Source organism: Drosophila melanogaster, chromosome 3R, assembly GCF_000001215.4.
Source record: "Drosophila melanogaster chromosome 3R".
In the NCBI taxonomy this organism is placed as follows: Eukaryota; Metazoa; Arthropoda; class Insecta; order Diptera; family Drosophilidae; genus Drosophila; species Drosophila melanogaster.
This window is the reverse complement of record NT_033777.3, coordinates 12,947,552-12,967,712: the sequence shown is the minus strand read 5'-3', so window position 1 is coordinate 12,967,712 and position 20,161 is coordinate 12,947,552. Positions and strand designations below refer to the sequence as shown.

General features: G+C 43.7%; 4 protein-coding genes across 6 annotated transcripts; 2 read left to right on the top strand and 2 right to left on the bottom strand.

Moving 5' to 3' along the window:
* CG14384 (uncharacterized protein) lies at positions 1 to 1,775 on the top strand. Of its 2 annotated transcripts, NM_001275583.1 has the most exons (4): positions 1 to 259; positions 335 to 553; positions 965 to 1,160; positions 1,237 to 1,775. In NM_001275583.1, exons 3-4 carry the CDS (start codon positions 1,111 to 1,113, stop codon positions 1,682 to 1,684), a joined length of 498 nt encoding a protein of 165 aa, NP_001262512.1. In that variant the 5' UTR covers positions 1 to 259; positions 335 to 553; positions 965 to 1,110; the 3' UTR covers positions 1,685 to 1,775. The 2 variants fall into 2 exon arrangements, with proteins under 2 accessions (NP_001262512.1, NP_650241.1); NM_141984.3 differs by lacking the exons at positions 1 to 259; positions 335 to 553 and having other exon boundaries at positions 993 to 1,160.
* Positions 1 to 17,671, top strand: grsm (granny smith). 2 transcript variants are annotated; one of them, NM_169482.1, is made up of 7 exons: positions 1 to 259; positions 335 to 553; positions 7,396 to 8,420; positions 8,485 to 8,641; positions 10,595 to 10,771; positions 17,195 to 17,305; positions 17,386 to 17,671. In NM_169482.1, the coding sequence occupies exons 1-7, from the start codon at positions 113 to 115 to the stop codon at positions 17,515 to 17,517; spliced, it is 1,968 nt and encodes a 655-aa protein (NP_731749.3). In that variant the 5' UTR covers positions 1 to 112; the 3' UTR covers positions 17,518 to 17,671. The 2 variants fall into 2 exon arrangements, with proteins under 2 accessions (NP_731749.3, NP_650240.1); NM_141983.3 differs by lacking the exons at positions 1 to 259; positions 335 to 553 and adding an exon at positions 6,070 to 6,270.
* Positions 1,790 to 3,922, bottom strand: Cyp304a1 (Cytochrome P450 304a1). The gene is made up of 4 exons (NM_169484.2): positions 3,797 to 3,922; positions 3,484 to 3,735; positions 2,337 to 3,193; positions 1,790 to 2,270 (listed from the first exon to the last, which is right to left on the bottom strand). Exons 1-4 carry the CDS (start codon positions 3,888 to 3,890, stop codon positions 1,941 to 1,943), a joined length of 1,533 nt encoding a protein of 510 aa, NP_731751.1. The 5' UTR covers positions 3,891 to 3,922; the 3' UTR covers positions 1,790 to 1,940.
* Positions 4,464 to 5,968, bottom strand: Spc25. The gene is made up of 3 exons (NM_141982.3): positions 5,751 to 5,968; positions 5,471 to 5,687; positions 4,464 to 4,996 (listed from the first exon to the last, which is right to left on the bottom strand). The coding sequence occupies exons 1-3, from the start codon at positions 5,875 to 5,877 to the stop codon at positions 4,672 to 4,674; spliced, it is 669 nt and encodes a 222-aa protein (NP_650239.1). The 5' UTR covers positions 5,878 to 5,968; the 3' UTR covers positions 4,464 to 4,671.
* Positions 17,672 to 20,161: the final 2,490 nt, after the last annotated feature.

The window sequence follows — 20,161 nt, the reverse complement described above, 5'->3', positions numbered from 1 at the left end:
GCAACTCAACTCAAATTTGTACCTTTCAATTTTTCAAGCTCGAATGTTTTGTACGTAATTCTTAGTTTAGCATCCTAAATTTCAGTACGTTAGTTGAAAAGTATAAGTAGAGATGGCACCGTATCCAAACGGCTTTTTAAGTTACGCGGTGGCTATACATCTTAAATCCCCGCACCTCCAAATGGAGGAGTCACTGCGTCAGGGAGCGGGGTACTGGAATGCATTGAGTTCGCGAGAAAAGAATCAGTATCGATCGAAAGTAAGTTCCTAGGGATTACACACTTTCCCCCTGACCGGCGAACTTTATCTTCTGCCCTTCGTTAATACCCTGCAGTACCAGAAACGGTGTCTCAGCAAAAGCTCCACTTCGCGTCATCGGCGTCAATCGGAGAAACTCAAACATATGGGATGCGGCCGCAAGAAAATAGTGCCCAAGTGTTCCCGAAAGCCCACGACTCCGGCCTGCAAGCCAAGGAGCGTCAATAGGTGTCCCCGGAAAAGCAGCTCCAACCGCTCGAGTCGTGAATGCATGCTGATGAAGTCACCAAAAGGCGTAAGTGCCAGTAGTTTAAATAATATTAACATTTATTTTATTATTTATAAAAGTTACTTTTAAGTAAGATATATTTTCATGTGTATGTCAACTTCACTTGTTTTGATAGTGAATTTTAAACACTGGGTTCATAGCGAACAAGTTGTCGTTTTCGTAACCAAACAATTATCACCTTGTTTTCAACTCTATTTTCTATTTTTTTTGTTGCCACTCAATTGTCTTAATATTGATAAGGGCATTTTGGTCAAAGTGTTTGCACATTATCTTGCAGTTTGCTATTTTATTTTTGTTATCAGCTCGGCTAGTAAAACAATCTGCAGTAATTTGACTGTATCTTTTGATTTATATTCGATTTGCGACCCATTTAAAATGGAGATTAAAATCTAGGGACCTTGAATTTCTGTATTTCAGAAGCTCATATTTGCATTCGAATCGAAGAGAACAGTAAAACAGTGTCAAATATTTCTGGGTGAACTTTCCGAGTACAAATAGGTCAAAGTTGATTTTGTCGTAAGACAATTGCTAAACTGAACTGCCTATAAATTTCAAGTCTCAAAATGTCCCTCAATTGCCCGGTTCATAATAAGAACTCCAGTGGCTTAAACATGTAAGTTTCGGCCAAGAGATCGCTTTCGATATCCGGCGTATGTGTTCCTTGTGGTAACAATGTGGTTTGCATACAGTACCAGGTCCGCAACCTCGGATGACGTCAAGATCGCCATGTGCGCCTGCTTGGAATTGGCCAACTGTCGGGCCGAAAACTGTCAGCTGAAGAAGAAACTGACCGAATATGAGGCCAAGATCTGCAGTCTCGAACAACTGGTGGCCACCATTGCGGAGGAGCAGAACCAGATTCGCCAAGAAGTGATCGAGTTGCGCAATGAGACTCAGGGTGCAACGATGGAAGCCGCCAACGAGGTGGATCCTTTGGACAACTCATTCGTGAACCCGCAAGAGGAAATGGACGATGAGGAAGGATACGATCCGGATTCAGAATCCGAGTACAATGCTATCCAGTCCCCCAATCCCTCAATACATTCTTCGATGGTCTCGCTGGTTCGCTCATTGAGTTTTTCATCCACCAGCTCAGATTCTGATTGCATTGTATACAGCGATAATGAGGATTTCTAAGAAACCCATCTCATTCCAATCGCATCTTCTCAACAAGTTCCGTTCGCGAACTTTGATACCACACGATATGAGTAAACGACAATGTTAAAATAAATAGTTCGTTGTGGTGCATCACATAATAGTATTGGGCAATTCTAGAATATTTTTGAAATGTGACGGAATAAAATTCCTCAAAAAATATCCAAGCAAACTAGCTAACGTAATCAGTAAAATTACTTTGTCTTAAAAATAGATAACTCTAATATCTTGGCTACTTTCAATGCCGATCCTGTAGTTGCAGCCAGAAATCTGGTGGCGAAATAATCAGTCCATTGAGGTTCTGGGAGAGATCGGGCAACCGATCATTGGGGCCCAGGACGAAGTCAAAGTGCTGGCACATGGTCGCTGTCACCAGGAAGAGCATGTTGCGCGCAAATGTCTCGCCGGCACAGAGCCGTTTTCCCGCTCCAAAGGGCAGCGAGACATCCAGTTTCAGGCAGAGCTTGCCATCCGCGTCCAGGAATCTCTCCGGCCGGAACTGCTCCGGATCCGACCAAATACGGGCGTCCGAGTGGAAGGCATACAGGCTGGGCACGACAATGGTGTCCTGTACGGGTATATAGGGGAAAATAGTTTGGTTTTTAAAATTAAATAGATAGGAAACTTTTCTAACCTTGGGTATCCGGTAGCCCAGCAATTCGGTGTCCTCCAGCGCCTTGTGCGGGACATCCGAGGGAACCAGCGTCTCGATGCGCAGACCTTCGCGAATGGTGGCCTCCGTGAAGGGCAAGTTCTTGCGATCCTCCAGGTTGGGCAATCGTCCGCATCCCACCACCTCGTCGATCTCGTTCTGAACCCGCCGCAGAACTGCCGGATATAGCATGAGATACTGGACGAGTAGCGATAGCTGCACTCCGATGGCAGTGAAGGCCGGAAAGGAGAAGTCCACCAGGCCCATGATCAATTGATCCCGATTGAAACCGTAGCCCGGACCTCGGCGCATTTCAGCTATGTAGACATCCATGAAGTTGCGCTCCACACCCTCTTCGTAGCTGTCCAAATACTTATCCACAAAGTCGGCAAAGAACTGCCGCACGAATAGGTTGGACTCGTTTAGCTTGTTGTAGCCACTCCATTCGGGCCAAATGTGCCGAATCCACGGTATAATGCTCAACATTTTGCCGTAGTCGTCCGCATTCCGCTGGAACTGTATGCCCATCTGGCAGAGCTTCACCAATTTGCCCATTTCCTCGCGACTCAGGCACTCATTGTAGACAATGTAAAAGTGAGCGTTGGCCGAGAAGGGATTAAAGAGCAGCGGCAGAAGCACGCGATATCCTCCGGATTTCACCATCTCGTGCTCATGCGGATACTTTGGACCGTTGCGGATCAGATCCAGCATGTCGTTCAACTGCTCCTGGATGACCAGCTCCAGTTGGTCGAATCGTCGTCCGAAACCAAAGTCTCTTAAGTAGCGCAGGATGAAGCGACGTTGCTCCTTCCACAGGGGGCCATCCTGGAAAAAGATCCCTGCGAAGAGCAGCAAAAATTAAATAGTTATATTAAATATCAATCAATCATTGGTCTTATCAGTCAAGGTGGCAGGGCAAGCTAGTTATATATAAATATAAGTGTGAACACGACTGATTGACAAGACTTCACTTTCTTTGACTGTGAAGTGCGCCAAGTATCAATCGCTTGCGAGCGATAAGCGTGTTTTGTTCGTCAGCCGCGACAATTAATTCACGATTGACCCCATTATTATTTCAACAACGCCATTACAAGTGTCCACAATCGTTGCACGATACGATTGGACTCACCTCGCACATCTTGGCCGGGATCGCGCATGGCGGCCACGAAAAGCTGCGGCCGTCCATCGAACACCTGATTATTGAGGATCTCGCGCACTCCATCCGCACTGTGGACAACGGCCACCGGAAAAGGACCCACATGCAGTCCAATGATATCCGACTTGTACCACCGACTGAGGGTCAGAGCCGCCTTGTGCAGATACTTAAAGTTGATGATCAACATGAAGAGGTAGCTGCCGAAAAGCGGAATCTTTGGAGGACCTGTGAATAATCCGATAAGCTTGAGTCCACCCAGAGAGCAGCAAAGCCAGATAAAACGAACCGGGTGGAAAGCCGGAGGGTCGACCCACTGCATATCGATACGAAAGGCAGAGGAACACCGCCGCGCAGATCGTCAGGAGAGTTTCCGTGATCATCGTGGATTCCGGACAACAACTGAATCCGCGGCTGCGGTGCGGCTGCGTTTTTGTAGCCACGATAGGTCGCTCTAACTTTCGCCGGACAATAGCAATTGAGCAGCGCCAATCTATATGGATCGCTGTTTATTCATAGATCGGTTAGTCGGTGGCACTCTGAGTCGCTTGTGACTTTCGAGATTTCTCGATTAACACCGGCCGCCATGTCAAAAGCTCTCAGATAATCATACAAATCTTAAAGAAAGGTGTTTAATAAAACAGGTCTTGTTCTGATATAGTTATAAGGAAATTACCCAAACATTTGAAATATATATAAAACCTTATAGTAATAGAGAACTCATTAAACCAAATTTATGATATAATTATCACTAAAGTTGTAAATTTGGTTAAATATGATAAGAAGACTTTTGATTTAAAATAAATTCAATAACTGGTTTTTAATTTGAATAAGTTTGAATTGGAACTACTTAAACTGGAGCCTTTCGCGATATCTCTTCTTTGGCGATATCTCTAAAAATTTTTAAGCTTCCAGTGAAGATGATATATCAGAAAAAAGAAAAAAAAAAAAATTTTGGGAGATATATGTATAATTTACACTGCACTTAAACAATTACAAGCAGTACTTAAATGGCTAAAAAACTGCTATAATAAGATGCTTAATTCGTTAAGATGAATTCCCAATTGAGCTTTTATTGGAAGCCAACTATTTATAATGCTAAAATAAAGTGCTCCATTGGAAAAGGGTCTTCCCCCTAATCCAAGTAAATCAGTTAATCGGAAGTCAGGTGTGGCTCATCGGCGATGTGAGATCAATCTCGATTATAGACTTGCAATTGTCTGCTTCCTTGGGCGGAGTAGTGGGAGCACGTGACTCCATAGCCATGTCCATGGCCAGCGAGATAAGCTGCTGCCACTGCGCCACGTCCACATTTAGACTCTCGAGATGCTGACACAGTGAGTCCAGTCCTTCCACATCGGTCGCCTTCAGATCAAAGGGTATCAACTGGTCGCGTTTATCGCCACGGAGTACAGTGACACCCTTCACACGTGCCGGCAGCGCTTCTTGATTTATATAGGTTCTTGTTGTCTTCGACAGCGTGTGAATGCTATAAAATAAAACAAATAAACACACATTGCTCTCATTATAGTATACTAAGTTTAAAACTGACCGCATTAAAATCGGATTTGTTTGAAAAATAAGAGCGCATGTGAGGCTATGCAAATAAATTATGTATGTAAGCTAAATAAGTTATTTGGAACACGACCTCAACTATATCTATTATTTGCAGTTTATAGACTTTGATGATGCTCCTAATAGATTTAGTTAAAGTAAATAAAGTATTTGATTAGTCTCTCACTGCAACTTGTACGCATGTAAAGACCATAAATGTTGACAATACATTATTGTCATATACATATATTTGTACCAATAGTAGTTTTGGATGGACTAAAAATCAATATGAATAGTCATTTTTATGTATAATAAGGACAAGATCGAACCCATTGGAGCCCGGAAAATATTAGCTAGCCATTCGTGCTAAGAAAATCTTAATATGATTATCTTTGACCTAATCCCTGACCTTTCCATGATTTCGTTTTTGCGCTGTTTGGCCAGCATTTTCTGCTGTTTAAACCAATCTTTCATGGCCAAATTGTGAAGTTTGGTGGCCTCCAGTTCTCGATCAAGTTCCTCTATGAAGGAAACTCGCTTGTCCAACTCCTCCCGCCGCTCCATGAGCACTTTTTGCAACTTTCCCACTTTCCGCTGATGGCGCGAAGCTGCTTCCTTGACATCCACTAAAATATTTAGTGAAATATATCAATTGAAATGGAGATATATGGAGATAAATTCCAACTCACACAAATTGCTGTTGAATTTAAAGACCTTTTTGATGAATTTCGCCTCGAGGGCTTCCATGTGAATTTGTTTTTCGTACAAAGCCTTTACGCGCCTTTCGTAACTCGATTCAGTCATAATAATTGCCATTTTAAACTCAATTTACTGCAATCAATTAAAATCTTTAAAAACTAAGCGCCGTTTTCCAGACGCTTGTTTTGCTTTCCAGTTAGTGGTGGTACTTCTCATTAGGGATGACACTTCCACGACACCAGCAGGGTGGCCAGGCTGAAAGAAAAAAGTGGTTCTGCACTTATCGATAGCTGACATCGACTTATCGTCGTGCAAGTCACATCTCTATTAGCCGGCAAGCAAAAAATTGCAAGTCAAATTGGCAGCAAAATAAAATAAAAATAAAACGTCGGCACTTTTGGCAAATTTTTGTGCAATTTCTGAAGCAGGCACTTCATGCGTTTGCTGCTCTGCGTCCAGGCAATACGCAACCATCTCGCTCGCACCTACAGCAGCGCCCGCTTCAAAAAGGTGAGCGAATAAAAAGGCAGAAAATGTGCAAAAAACGCTTTGCAAACGAAGAAATCGCGAACAAAGAGTCTAAAAATAGAGAATATAGAATTTGCATAATATTTCTACATATCGAGTGTCCAGTCAAATCCAATTGAAAATGGGTAAATTAGATGTTTATCCACTTTTCGGTTTCGAATGCTGCGAGTCGGTCAACGACCCACTTGTTGTTCTTGTTGCACCGAATTCAAGGTCATGTGGCATTTGCGATTTTAAGAAACTTAAATCGCTTTATGCACAATGATATCGTGCTTATAAAACCCATGCGAGTTTATGGAGCATCGTAAAGATATGTGCTGAACGATATCTTTTCGGTAGTTTATGTTTTTATTGCCTTGCGACTGTAAAGCTGGAAAATTGATGGCTTTAAGTTGAAAATGTTAACTACTTAGTTAAGTTATTGTACCAAAATATATTAAAATTAATAATTTGTAAAAAAAAACGTTATTTGATTTTATAAGATTTTCTAATATTCGCTAAAACTCAGAAAATGTTATGTAAATTATTAGAATTCATATTGCTACTACAATTTATCTTAATTTGTTCATTATAAATGCAATACAATTTATATTTATGTATATTAGGTGATTATTATAGTTAAAATATTTTAGAGGTAATTTTTTTCTTTTGAAGCTTCATTTTATGAACCCAATGCTTTTTAGTTGTAAACATAATTATTGATTGATTGTTTTTTATTAGAATTTTAGTTATAAAATTATACTGCAGTATTTTTCACAATGGAGCTACTTTAATTGAGCCATTCTAATATGGGTCAGCTATTCTTAAACTTCCCCTACAGCGTTGCATCCGCTTGCAACCGATGAGTAACGCCCCTGTGTTTGTCCAGATGGCCCTACCCATAACCCAAATGCCACTGCTTATCTCGCCGGTTTTGGCTCTCGTGATTTATGGATGGCTGCATCCATTGACCGCCCCTGTGGTGCAAAGTCGTCGACTGATAAGCAAGTGGGGCACTTGGAGCGCTAAACACCAGATTAGCACCGATAAGATAATACCGGCGGCTTATCACTGGGATTTGGCTAGCCATTCCATTCTTTACTCATTCGCACACACATTCTCTTACAGATGGCCACGGACGTAAAGTTTAACGAGTCGCTAGGCTGCAGTGATCCGCAGACACATCCGGTCCTGATCATCGGCCAGCTGCGCCATCTAAACCTACTGAAGTTCAGTCATCTGGAGAGCAAACTCAGTCCGCGCGTCACCGAGGAGACCTTCCTGAATGCCGTCGCTTGTCTGCATCCCGCGCCCACCGATAAGGTATCCCTCTATCTCGATGTGGCCACCGTGGCTGCCCTGCCATTGAAGGCATCCCGACACAATACGGCATCCCGGGCTCATGCCATCACTCGTCTGGTAAAGAACCATGTGCTGAACGTTTCCGAGGAGAGCGTGGTGCTCGTCTGCGAACGAGAGAATCTATTCGCCAGCGCCTGTGCGGTGGTTCGCGCTTTTCCACTCTATTCCCGCAAAACGGGCAATCTGCTGGCCTCAAGTCAGCCAAAGCTAAATCTTGGATGTGGAGATGGAAACGCAAATTCAGGACGCAACGTAGTCAATGTTGAGTTTGTGCTAATCAACAAGGATGGCTGCATTGAGAGCGAGCCTTTGACAGACGACGAGCTAAATTGCCTGAATGAGACCACACGGGCAATTCGAATGACTGCTCGCATTGTAGATATGCCCTGCAACGAAATGAACGTGGACCACTTCATCCAGGAAGTTGAGGATGTGGGCAGGGAGCTGTGCATTACGCCAAAAGTAATCCGTGGCGAGGAGCTGCTGGAGCAAGGATTTGGCGGCATTTACGGCGTGGGCAAAGCTGCGGCTGTGCCGCCTGCCCTCGTTGTGCTCTCCCATGAGCCAAAGGGCGCCCAGGAGACTATCGCTCTGGTCGGCAAGGGCATCGTCTACGACACCGGTGGCCTCAGCATCAAGGCCAAGACCGGCATGCCCGGCATGAAGCGCGATTGCGGCGGAGCGGCGGCGATTCTCGGAACCTTTTACGCGGCTGTCCAGTGTGGATTTAGGGATAACTTGCATGCCGTCTTCTGCTTGGCGGAGAACTCTGTCGGACCAAATGCCACTCGGTGGGTTTTGCCCTTAGTTTAGCATTCAATGGATCAGTTAAATACTAATGCGTTTACTTTGCAGCCCCGATGACATTCACACCCTTTACTCGGGCCGCACAGTGGAGATCAATAACACGGATGCCGAGGGTCGCTTGGTGCTCGCCGATGGCGTTTGCTACGCCAACAAGGATCTGAAGGCCAACATTATTCTCGACATGGCCACATTGACTGGAGCACAGGTAAGGCATTCTATAAAGCTAGCATAGCGCCCTGTTTTGATAAAAATGTGCCCAACACGTGATTTTTGTTTATTATATCAATTAAATTTGTTCTAGCGTGGGAATGTTTGATTATTGTTTACAATTAGATCGCACTTAGGATTTAGGTCAAGCATATATAGAATTGGGTTTGAATTATATTTGGTTTCCCTATTCATCGAAAGTCAGACTACAACAATGAACTCATTCAATTACCACATTTACAGCACAATGTAATAGATTTCATTGAATAATGTAGAGAGTGATATTTACTGAAACTATCAGCTTCATGGACTGATTTGTACCCGCTAGGCTACAATTATTTGCCAAGTTGGCAAGTTGGCCTTTCTGTCACTTTTAATCGCATTAAAGGCAACAATTCACTGGGATTGAATTCACATTTTTGCCACTAATGCAGGCAGCAAATGATGTTGCCGGTGTCCAAGGTAATTTCGGTTTCGAGGGATCTTTGCGGCAGGTAACTGGGGAAATGGCTGGGTGGTGGCCTTGGATGTACTGGCTCCGCTGCCTTGTTATGCGAGAATTTATGCCACGCTTTATAAAAGTCACGAGGTTAATTGGAAAAATAAATTGCAAATTTGGTTTTCGCTGGAAAACTTGGAGGAATAGCAGCGCCAGCATTGGCAGACCAACAACAGCGAAGGATTCGCCGTTTGTGGTCGCTTTCGGGTTGCATCGATGTGGTGGTGTGGGGCGTGGCAGTGGGCGGTGGGCTGGGGTTTCGCTAACCATTGCAGCGGAAAGGGGGCGGCGAATGGGGGGAAGCAAGTGAGTAGCTGCTGCGATGGCGCACAATTACCATAAATCTTGACTGCAATTTGCTTAAAATATGATGCCAATTTACGTTATTTGTGGTTCGATGGGAAATAAATCGAAACTGGTCAGAGGGGGCGTGGCATCTGGGCTCTTTTTTTTATTATTATTTTCATTCAACCATCCGCCCGTCCCAAAAGCTGCATTGTTCGCAGCGAAATGCCTTTGGTTACCCAGCCTAAAAGTGGCACAAGCCATCGAGCCGCTCCGCCGCTCGTCTCTAAACATTGCCACGTTTTGCCATTTTTGTTCGGAATTTGGTTCGTTTTTGGTTCGCTTGTTGTGCTTAATTTCATTACACCCAGACACACACCTAGACGGGATGCAATAATATTAATTGCCAGCATTGGGGCAACTGCCACTGCCACTGCCGCTGTTGTTGCAAGAACAAAAAGCAGGCAGGCAACACTTTTTCGCTTTTACATTTTATGTTCCTGCTGCCTTGTTACACCTTTTGCAGTTGTTTTCTGCTCTGTGACGGCTACTGGATGCACTGGGAGAAACTCTTAGGCTTTCATATAAGTGGAATGAAATGCTAGATATATAAAAACTGCAGTTTTGAAAAGTTATATCGATATATGAGAGATATAGGGAACATAAAGGTAGAGCTATATTCAAATGCTTCAAATGTAGGCAGTTCTTTTATTTTTTTCGCAGTGTATTGCTGCTGCTGTTGCTCCTGGCAGTGCTGCCAGTGCTTTGTTGCCGCTCCTGGCGCTGCCTTCATTTGTCCAGCAGCCGTGCAACACGCGCCACAGAGTACTTGCCTCTTGTTTGGGTGTTGCTCGTGCTAAATAACCTTGCACCTTTTTATTGCCAGCCGCGTCGGAAGCTCGCAATTTTCGTGCACCCTCTGCTCGGCAGCCCTTGCCCCCTTATCCCTTTATACCCGCTAACCCCCTTTGTCTTTGCCCTAACATTGTTAGTTGGTGTACAGTTTTATTGCTGGCATTTTGTTGATTGTTGCTTGTTTTCTATCAAACGTTCCCCGGTGGGTGCGAAACCCATTCTTAAGCATATAACCCCCGAACAGCAGGTCCTTGAATATTTCATTTACTATTTTTTACCATGCATATATATGCCACCTTATTCTCGTTCCAGGGCGTTGCAACAGGCAAATATCATGGTGCCATATTGACAAACTCGGAGACATGGGAGGCAAAGTCGTTGCAGGCTGGACGCAAATCTGGCGATTTATTGGCACCCATAATTTATTGCCCCGAATTGCATTTCTCGGAATTCGCTTCGGCCATTGCTGATATGAAAAACTCGGTGGCGGTAAGTACTTTTCTTGCACCATTTAAAAACTTTCCAAGTGCTAACTGATAGGGGAAAACGTTTTGGATGTTAGCACTTTTCCATCTAAAATTAAATGCGGATTTATTCATTATGTAGAAAATTTACGAGTGCAACTTGTATGTTTTTTATGGTTTAAATTTTATGTTAAACTTTTATTTTCAGAAATTTTTACCAGTAGGTTGTAGCTTTTTGTCTATACTATCCAAACTATCAGCGTTTGTGGTATCTCCAGGTACACCTTACCTTCTTTTGTGGCAGACAGAAGCTTAGATTAACAGCGGTCTGCACCGTAATCAATGCCCAAAAGTAACTTAATTTATGCATTATCGAAGACAACCGTGCTGTGGTGAACTTTTTCGGCCGGTCCGCATTATTCGATAGAAAGCGAATGACTTTGAGAAAGTTTCAATCAAGTTTTGGTGTAACTTTATTCATTTGTTTTCAATTCATTTTCATCTTGCGCTTTTCCACATCCACAGGCACACATCGAAATCCAGTGCCTTTTGCACTCTCCGGAGATATTTTACACACATTTTTAATTAACTTTATCGCTTGCACTCAATGTTGTTCTTTTGTCTTACACTCGACCGCACCGTTGTGGAAAAATGATGAACGTCATGTTTGGTTTAAAGATTGATTAGTATTACTCTGATTTATGCCGTACACACACACACACACACACACACACACACACACACACCGCACCCTCCGACATTCGCATGTATCAAAAACTTTGGCGTTCAATCTACGCCACCAGCCACTTTCGCAGCCATTAGAAAGGCCAGTCAGAGCCAGAGCCAGAGCCAGAGAATCCTGGACAGGAATGCTGCAGAGTGGCGAGGGTGGACTGCGATGGCACTAGGTGAGCCATAAACCCATCTCTGGCCCATCTCTGGGCACTGGCCGCACCGGAGCGAGGTGCGTCGTCGCCCCGGGACTCTCCTGCTCCATTCGGTTTGGTTCAGTTTGGTTCGGTTCCAGTCCCTGCCACAACAACCAACCAAATCGAGTTACCTTATTGTACGTCGCAAGCGCCTCGGATCAATGGTCATTCATCATTGTCACGCCGTGGGCGGATTGGGCGGCGGATGAATTGGGGGTTCTAGGTGGATAGGAGGGCGGCTTGGAGTTTGTGATTGTCGTGTGGTGAGGTGCCAGGAGCGGACAGGAACTGACTGGCTGGCTGACTGGCTGACTGTCTGTCTGGTTGGTTGCCAGGTTGGTGCGTAGATGCGGAGCAGGTCAAGTGGCGTGGCAATTTTGGCTACCTGCCAATCGCCCACGCTGCCACCTTTCGATAAGTACACTGTGAGAAAAGTAAATCAAAGCGCCGTGAATATACATATAGATTTTAAAATTTATAAGAGCTGCTATAACTTTAATGAATATCATTTCATATTAGTTGTATTTCATCTAATTATCAGCTGTGGTTTAATTTAAAGGCTTGCAACCTTGTTGAAATTTTTGAACTTTGTTAGTTGCACGTAAAATTCTCAATTTTACCCGCATAATTGTTAAGTTTGGCAAAGAGTATTTCCTCTGTGTCGTTTTTGCAAGTTGGCTGTTTGATTTTTCGTCAGGCTGCTCTATCTCGCAGTTTGAAAAAAATGGGAATCAAGTCAAAATATCACACCATTGCAGGATGGCCATGCCACACGCACACATACACACCCTTAACCCTTTGATGCCCCCCGTGCTGCAGTTGATGTGACAGCGCCGCGCACTTTGTCAATGGTGTCTGTGATAAAGTGTTTTAAATTCCAAATGCATTCAACGTTAAATGCGAAAAAGGTGAAATGCCAGCCAAGCCATCACTACCATTACCACCCATCAGCGTCGTCGCATTTTTTCTGGCTTTTGAGGCAAATTCCCACGCGCAGCGTTTAAATTACATGAGCTAGCTTTTTGCGTTCCACACCCACCTATGCCAGCCGTATTCTCTTTTTTTTTGATTTTTTTCCGGTCTTTTGGGTGTCTTTTCCCCTAGTTTGCCACTAAATGGGGGGATTATGAGTGTTGTTAGCGGTCGCTAGGGCGCTTTGTTGGCCGCTGGCTTTGGTTTTCAGTCTGCGGCTCTATTCAGCTCATTTTGGCAAGCACCAGCACGAGCACGAGCATCTGGTGGTCAGATGGTCATCTGCGCAGGTGATGATCCCCCATCCCATCCCTTTGTTTGCCGCTGTCCTTAAATAAAGGATTCCCATTTGTTTTACGCCCTTTTCGAGTTGTGTGATCCCCATGGTGCGTGGTGATATCTGCGGCTATTGGCTGTCAGAAGGGATCTGTATGCTCGTTTAAAACATGCAGCATATTCGCGAATTAAGCGAAACCATTTAAGCCGGTAATTAGGAGGTTCTCGCTTTTTTGGGTCAAACTGCAGGAATCGATGGCGGTGGATGGTCGGTTTGTTCGGTGACCACTTTTAAATTGCCATTTTCCCAATAGTCTGTCTGTGGTTTGGCTCTGTCAATGTGCTGCCAGCTTCAGCGTTTTAATTATGGCAATAAACATTATTGTATTTTTTTTTGCAATAACTGCAATAATATAGTATAAAGTATTTGAGCTCATTCTATACGCAATTTAGACCATTCAATTTGAATTTATTTAAAAAAATCATATGTAACGTAAGGAATGAATAAAATATAATAGAAAGCTCTAGGGCAACTTTATTAATTTTTTATGAACCCAAATTTGCGTAGTATCGACTGAGTAATAACTGCTCATTAAATTTCAATAGTCAGCAAATAACTTTTCAGTTGCCTTTAAGCTTTAGGCCGTTTGCTTTTTAAAACCAAATTCTCTCTTCCAATTCACTGAACAGAGGCAAACAGAAAGTGAGAGAAATAAAAATAATATTATCCCAAATTTCGACAACTTTATGACCCTGAGACACGACGGTCCGACCTAGAAACCATCCATCCACCCATCCATCTATTCATCCATTCAACTGGCTGGCTTCCTTGGAGTAAATCAGACTCGCAGGCTTCTGTTGTCTGCGGCTTTCTTAGCTGGCAGGATATTCGTGGTGGATGGACTCCACGGTGCGGTGTCATAAGTAAAACATAAGCAACACGGCGACGAGACAATAAAATTTGCTTAAACATTTCCAATTGTTTCTCAATTTCCCGACGTCGTCGCACACAGGAATCTAAGTCGAAAGTTACTCGACGTTTTATGACTGTGAAATTTTCCCATTGTTGGTAATTGATTTTTATGTTAAATCGTAAAAAGCTGCTTCCCGTTTTCCTTGGCGCGGCGGGGCATGAATTTTAGATAAACCCATTCCGTGGCAGCAACGTGTTGCAGTCTCTTGGCCGCACACGCGGCGTATGCGTAATTGTTTTTGTTTTTCGACCCTCCTCCCCCTTTCAGTTCATTTTTATTGGGCGTCGACATTTTAAATTCAATTGTACGGCGACTTTTTACGTGTTTTAATGAATTAAATTGAACTTTTTATGCGGCAAAAGTTTTTTACGGCACGACCTCCAGGCGCCGAGTGTTTCGTCGTTGTTGCGGTTATGCTTAGCCGGGGTTAAGTTTTTTGATTAAAGCCAGCCGCAGCAGTTTATAAATAAAGCCCAAGCTCAGTGGTCCAAATGCGGAGTTTTCCATGGAGATTTTTCGCCGGCTATTTCAAAAAAATGGTGGGTGGGGGTAGCAAGTCACGTAATTTGCGAAATGATCCCCATTTCCGTTGCCTACTTGAAGGGGCGCCGACTTTGTCAACACAAATCTTTCCGCTTGTTATTCCTCGGTTTCCGTTTAACTTTCTCCAACGCCAGAGATGCGAAAAGCTTACACTAAAATCGGCACATATCGTAAAAAGTAGGGGGCTTTTAAAAATATAGATGTACCTACCATTCGTTTTGAGTTCAAACATTCTAGGATTAAATATTTTACAAATTTGTCTAAAGCTGTTCAAAATCATAGCTGGGCATCACCAGAGTTTTCTAATATTTTCCTTTTCCCCTATAGAATTCTCTTTTGGCATGAAAGTATATATGTATATAAATATACATTTTTTGTGCTCTCTTTCCTGCGGCTGGAAAGTTTTTTAAAGCGCTAGCTGCGACATCGAGCAAATTGAATAAAAACTGTAGCCGCCGTCAGCGAAACCAGTCGATGGCATCGATTCCAAATCCTTTTCACTGCTCGTCCCGATTATTGAATGAATGCGTAATTGATACTCCCAACTGCTTGATGCCGCGGGGCGTGAATCGGTCACCGATGTAATCTCGCAATACCCGCGGCATTCATACATATTGGCAGTTATCGCAGATCGCATATCACTAAACACTGCTTCGAGTGTGAGACAATGTCGCTGGCTAATTTCAATTCAAGTTAATCGCAAATGCGGATATTTAGGATGCGAATGTGCGTATACGTATGGTGTTGGTCTGGACCGTCGTATATTTTGGCCGGGGTAAACGCCACAGGGCGGTCCTCGAATGGTCACGTTCTAAACCGCAATTAGTCGGCGACCCATTGTCAAACTCTGGTGGAGATTTTGGGTCGGGTGCGTGAATATGTGGGGATGTTGCTTCGTTATTTACAAAAGGCCTAGTCAGATACAAACTCACATCATCGGGCTCACACACGCACATACAGACAATCAGGACGGGTCTAATGCAATCAATGTTAATGACATTATGTTGACAAATGTTTGCCATTATTGATGAAAGGCCGACTCGATTCGACTGGATTCGATTCGGGCTGCTGAATGCCATGACATGTGCGTGAGTGCTCTGATCAGGCTCGGCAAAGGTTAAACATTTAATTAGCGCCGCAGTAACATCGCAACCTTGTTGACCTTTCCTATTTGCGCGTAATCCCATCTTGATTTGCCCGAATGTTATAGGAACATGTCGCTGGGGGTGCATGAAATGCTTTTAAATAAGCTTTAAGAAAATGAGAGATTAATAAGCAGATTGCTTAAATCTGATTATTTAATGTTCTAGAAACTTTTCAAGACAATTAGAATCTCATGCTTGGCTTTAAAGTGCAACAGCAACTCTGCGGCTTACCACTTTCGTTTGCCATTCACTAAATTGGTTCATTGGGAAGCATTGCGTTTGAAAAGTTTTGCCAGCACACACTTCAGGCAAATCAAACCGAACTGAAGCGGCCAAGACATGCCGGCTATGTGCACCATCGGCCATAGCAGCTTCAGCCGCAAGTTTCATAACAAAAGCTGGTTATTAGCTGCAAAACCGCCAAAAGCAGTACCGCCACTGTTAGGAGATGAAATGCAGTTTCGTCAGCAGCGGCAGGAACAACAGAAACTGGAACAATTGCTGCACTGAGAGAAATTCAGGAACGATATTTCTGTAAAGAGTGTAAATGCAAATTTGTTGATTTCAGATAAGAATCTCTTATACCTAGCATAAAATACCTATTTTTAATTGAGATTTTATTGCTTCCAAGTTCCAGTTTTCAATTGTGAAAATATTTTTTTATGTGTGAGAGGCAGTCTTCAAATTCAGACTTCATTCTTCAAGTCTGGCTCTGGGTTTTTGGGCACTTGGTTCATGGCTCTGTTGCTTCAATGGACTTTTGACTTCCGCTTCTCGACGTACGATGTTTGCACGTCCCCCGGCGAATGTGTGTGTGTGTGTGTGTGTGTGATTTTCATCTTGAGGAGGAACTGAACGCGTTGTCATGTAATTTTCGCAGCACTGCATCCCCGAGTTGTCCGCTCGTCCTGTCGTCCTGCTGTCCGCTCAATTCCGTGGCTCCTGCTGCTGAAGTCTGCCAGTTAACTCCTTTTTTTTGGCCAACTGTCAGCAGAGTGTTCGCATGTGTGCGTTGGTTCGTCCTTTATTTGGCCGGTCGGTCCCAACTGTCTGTGTGTGAGTGTGTGTGCATGTTCAAAGTGTACTTTATGTTTGGCATTTAAGCGCTGCAATTTCCGCTCAAGTTAGTAGAGCGACTGCTTCCGCTACGCAGCTGCCAGTGCATGGCATATAATTTAGGCATTAGCACACCCAGGCTTACAGCTAGCGAAGGGCGTTTCAAAGGTAATACAGAGTTACAAAATAAATACTAAATAATATGCCTTTCTGCTTAACATAACTTAACCTATCTGTTCGAAATATCGAGGAAGAGGTGTATAATGATGTTGCCTTTTTAATAAGTACAAATATTTTTAAATTTAAGCAACATAACTTTGTTTTCAAGCCACCCTCGTTTGTCATCTATCTCTATAAATATATTTTCTTGTTGCGCTGCACCACAGGACGCTTTTTTAATAAAGCGCCGCCAAGTTTTGCTTGTTGCATGCAGCACATCACATCCTCATGCACACCAAGAGAATGCATTCCATAAAGGAATATACACACACATATGTACATCCGAGCGTATATGTCACCATGTCTAACTGAGATTTCGCTTCCGCCTTTGCAGGATCGTCAGAACGCCCAATCCTCCTGCGCAGGCCTTTTCATTGCCGCCCATCTTGGCTTCGATTATCCCGGCATCTGGATGCACGTCGATATGGCCACGCCCGTTCATTGTGTAAGTGATTCGATTCGACTGCTATATCCGTTTTATAATTATTTCCCTGCGTATTTAATATGATTTCGGTTCTGTTTCAGGGGGAGCGTGCCACTGGATACGGCGTTTCCCTGTTGTTGACCCTCTTCGGCGGGCACACTGACTCCAAGCTGCTTCAATCCATCGCCTCCACAGACGAGGAGCCGCCCTCGAAGCGCTGGTGCCGCGATTAACTCAGCCTGCCTTTTACTGTGCCACGTGCCTGACTGGATTAACATTTCCATCATTTTCTTTGCCCAATTGCAATCCGGCATCAGAAGTCAATTTGTGTAGCCGACAGGCATTAAAAAATCAATATTATTTAGAAATACAAGAAGTATGAAATTTAAATGACTCTGTTTTTGGAATCTGGTGTCTGTAATCTAACTTTAGCTTCATTAGCTTATCAAATGAGTTAAATAATTTCCATGTATAATCAAATCCATCCCAAATTGGTGGTGTTTTTTAAGCCAATTTAATTTGCAGTTTGTGTAGTTAACATGCTAAAAAACACAGTTCCATATCCACGTGTAGTTGGTGCCAGCTTTGTATTTGCCTGTCACTTTGTCCTTTGTCTGTTCAATTAAGCGACACTCTGGCTGCTGCTTTGGTGTTGCAAGCTGGTGTTTCTGCTGCTGCTGCTGCTGTCGTTGCCAGGCGCCCGACATCTAAGTGGATTCATCAGACGCGGCATGGCCATTGCCATTCTCATCATCGTCAGCGTGATCATCACCAGAGCTGGCATTTTCTTTGCCGTCAGTGCAATTGTTTCGGTGGCAACCATTCCATTCCCATTCGCGTTTCCATCTCCATCTCCATCACTATCACCATACCCTACCATTCCATTCCCGCCGACAATACAAATTAAATTGCAACATCATTGTGCCACGTCGTCACCATCGTTGCAATCGCATCACATCGCATCGCTGCCGTCTTTGTTGCCTACTTTTGTGCGCTCCGGCGTTTCACGCTCGCGAGTTTGTCAGCTGTCAGAGAGGCGGCAGGTGGGTGGTGGCAGGTGGGTGGCGAGTAGTGGGTGGTGGGGCGAAATGCCACGCCCACCCCGCAGGCAACGCCCACCGACTAATGCCAATGCCGTGCACTTTTATTTGCTGAATTACCCGAACATCCTGACGCCCGCCTCCATTTTTATTTGCTTTGTTATTTCATTTGCTTTTTGGGGGGAGGGCGATGGTGCCCCTTTGCGCTTTTATTGTTTAATTAGCTTGAAATGCGTTTATTTTCATTCGTAAGTGCTGTAAACAACGCGTCAGGTGAGGCTATATATAGGGAGATATATTGTATATATGTATATATGTATGTTTCAGGTGATTTGTTAAACCCTAGTAATTCTGCACCTTGCGCCCCCTTGACTATCATTCTTCCTCCATTTCGCTTAACCCAGCAGTAGCAATTGCTCCAGCAATTGAATGCTCCAAGTGCAGTTAACATTCCGTAGTGGATTTCAAGTGTATTTACCCTGTTTTTCACGGCGTAGTTCGGTTTTTATCCTGTTGGCGGATCGGGTGAAGTCCTCTTTCAGCAAGGTAACAATATCGAGAGCATTCAATTGTGTTTTAAGCGGTGATGTCGCGTTAAGATAAGCTACCCAATGGCTTACAGTCGTTGTAATTGGTTTGCAATAAAAGCGAACAAAGAAAGTTGTTTATAGAAAGTATACCATATTTGAAGAGGTTCGTTCCATTGTGTTGCTCAGAACAAAAAAGGCTAGTTACATTATGGACCCGAAATAGGCCGAAAATATTTTCTAGCCATTAAGTGGTTAGCATAATTCAATTACTAAACATAAAGTGTTGCCAGCTTGGCAGGTGGTATTATATGAGCTTTGTGCTAAGCCAAATTATAACAGCTTTTTAATAAATGCTCTTCGACAGAGTTCGCATTTTGTTGGTGTGAACTTATGAATTTTTAAATAATTAGTAGCAATGGTTAATTGCAAAATTCCCTCACAGTATGCGCACACATTTCGACGTATTTATCTGGATAAAATAGTTTAAAACCTATTTTGCATGGCCCAAATTAATTGGAAAACATAATCACGACATAGCTGCTGTCTCATATGCAAGTGAATTGCAAACTACCATGAAATCGGATTGTTGACTGCATACACATCACTCATACGACGCGTTGGCGGCAAACGATCGACCTCGACCCCGTTGAGATTGAACCCTAAACGGCTTGCCAGCGGGACTCAAGGCAAGTGGTCGATGGACGACGCAGCAGACACCATCGAAGCTCCCTGGACATCGGCCATAAATATCTTCACACTGCCACTTGGACAACAGACTTTTAAGGGCACTTAAAACAAATAGTATATAGAAGAATGTTGGTATCGCATTTTTTTATATTACGATTTTAAATTAAATTAACCATACCATTTGTATATTTAAGTTTAAAACGTTCCTTTAAACAGAAAAATGAAAAGTGGATAACTTTTGTTTAGTCTGATGGTTTTTCGACAGTGCAACATCGTTCATTGTCCAGTGTCCTTCGCAGGATGCCTCTGCAGAAGCAGTTGACTTTTGCCGCATTGGCGCTTGCCCCCCAGAGCATTTGGTTGGGTTTTTTATGCTTACAACTCAATTTGAAGCCAACTGGGCGAAGTGCGTGCCCGGGAAAACAAGAGGAGCACAAGGAGTGCCACAAGGATCACGGCCGGCAGAAGGAACAAAAGCAATATTAGAATTTGTTGCCGGGCCGTGCGGCCTTTGTGGCACTTCTCATTGTTTTTCCCACAGCATCCTTGTTGCTCCTCCTTGGGTCCTGGACGACAGCACGACAGCTTAACCCCAGCACAGCGTTTAAGCTGCACAAGTT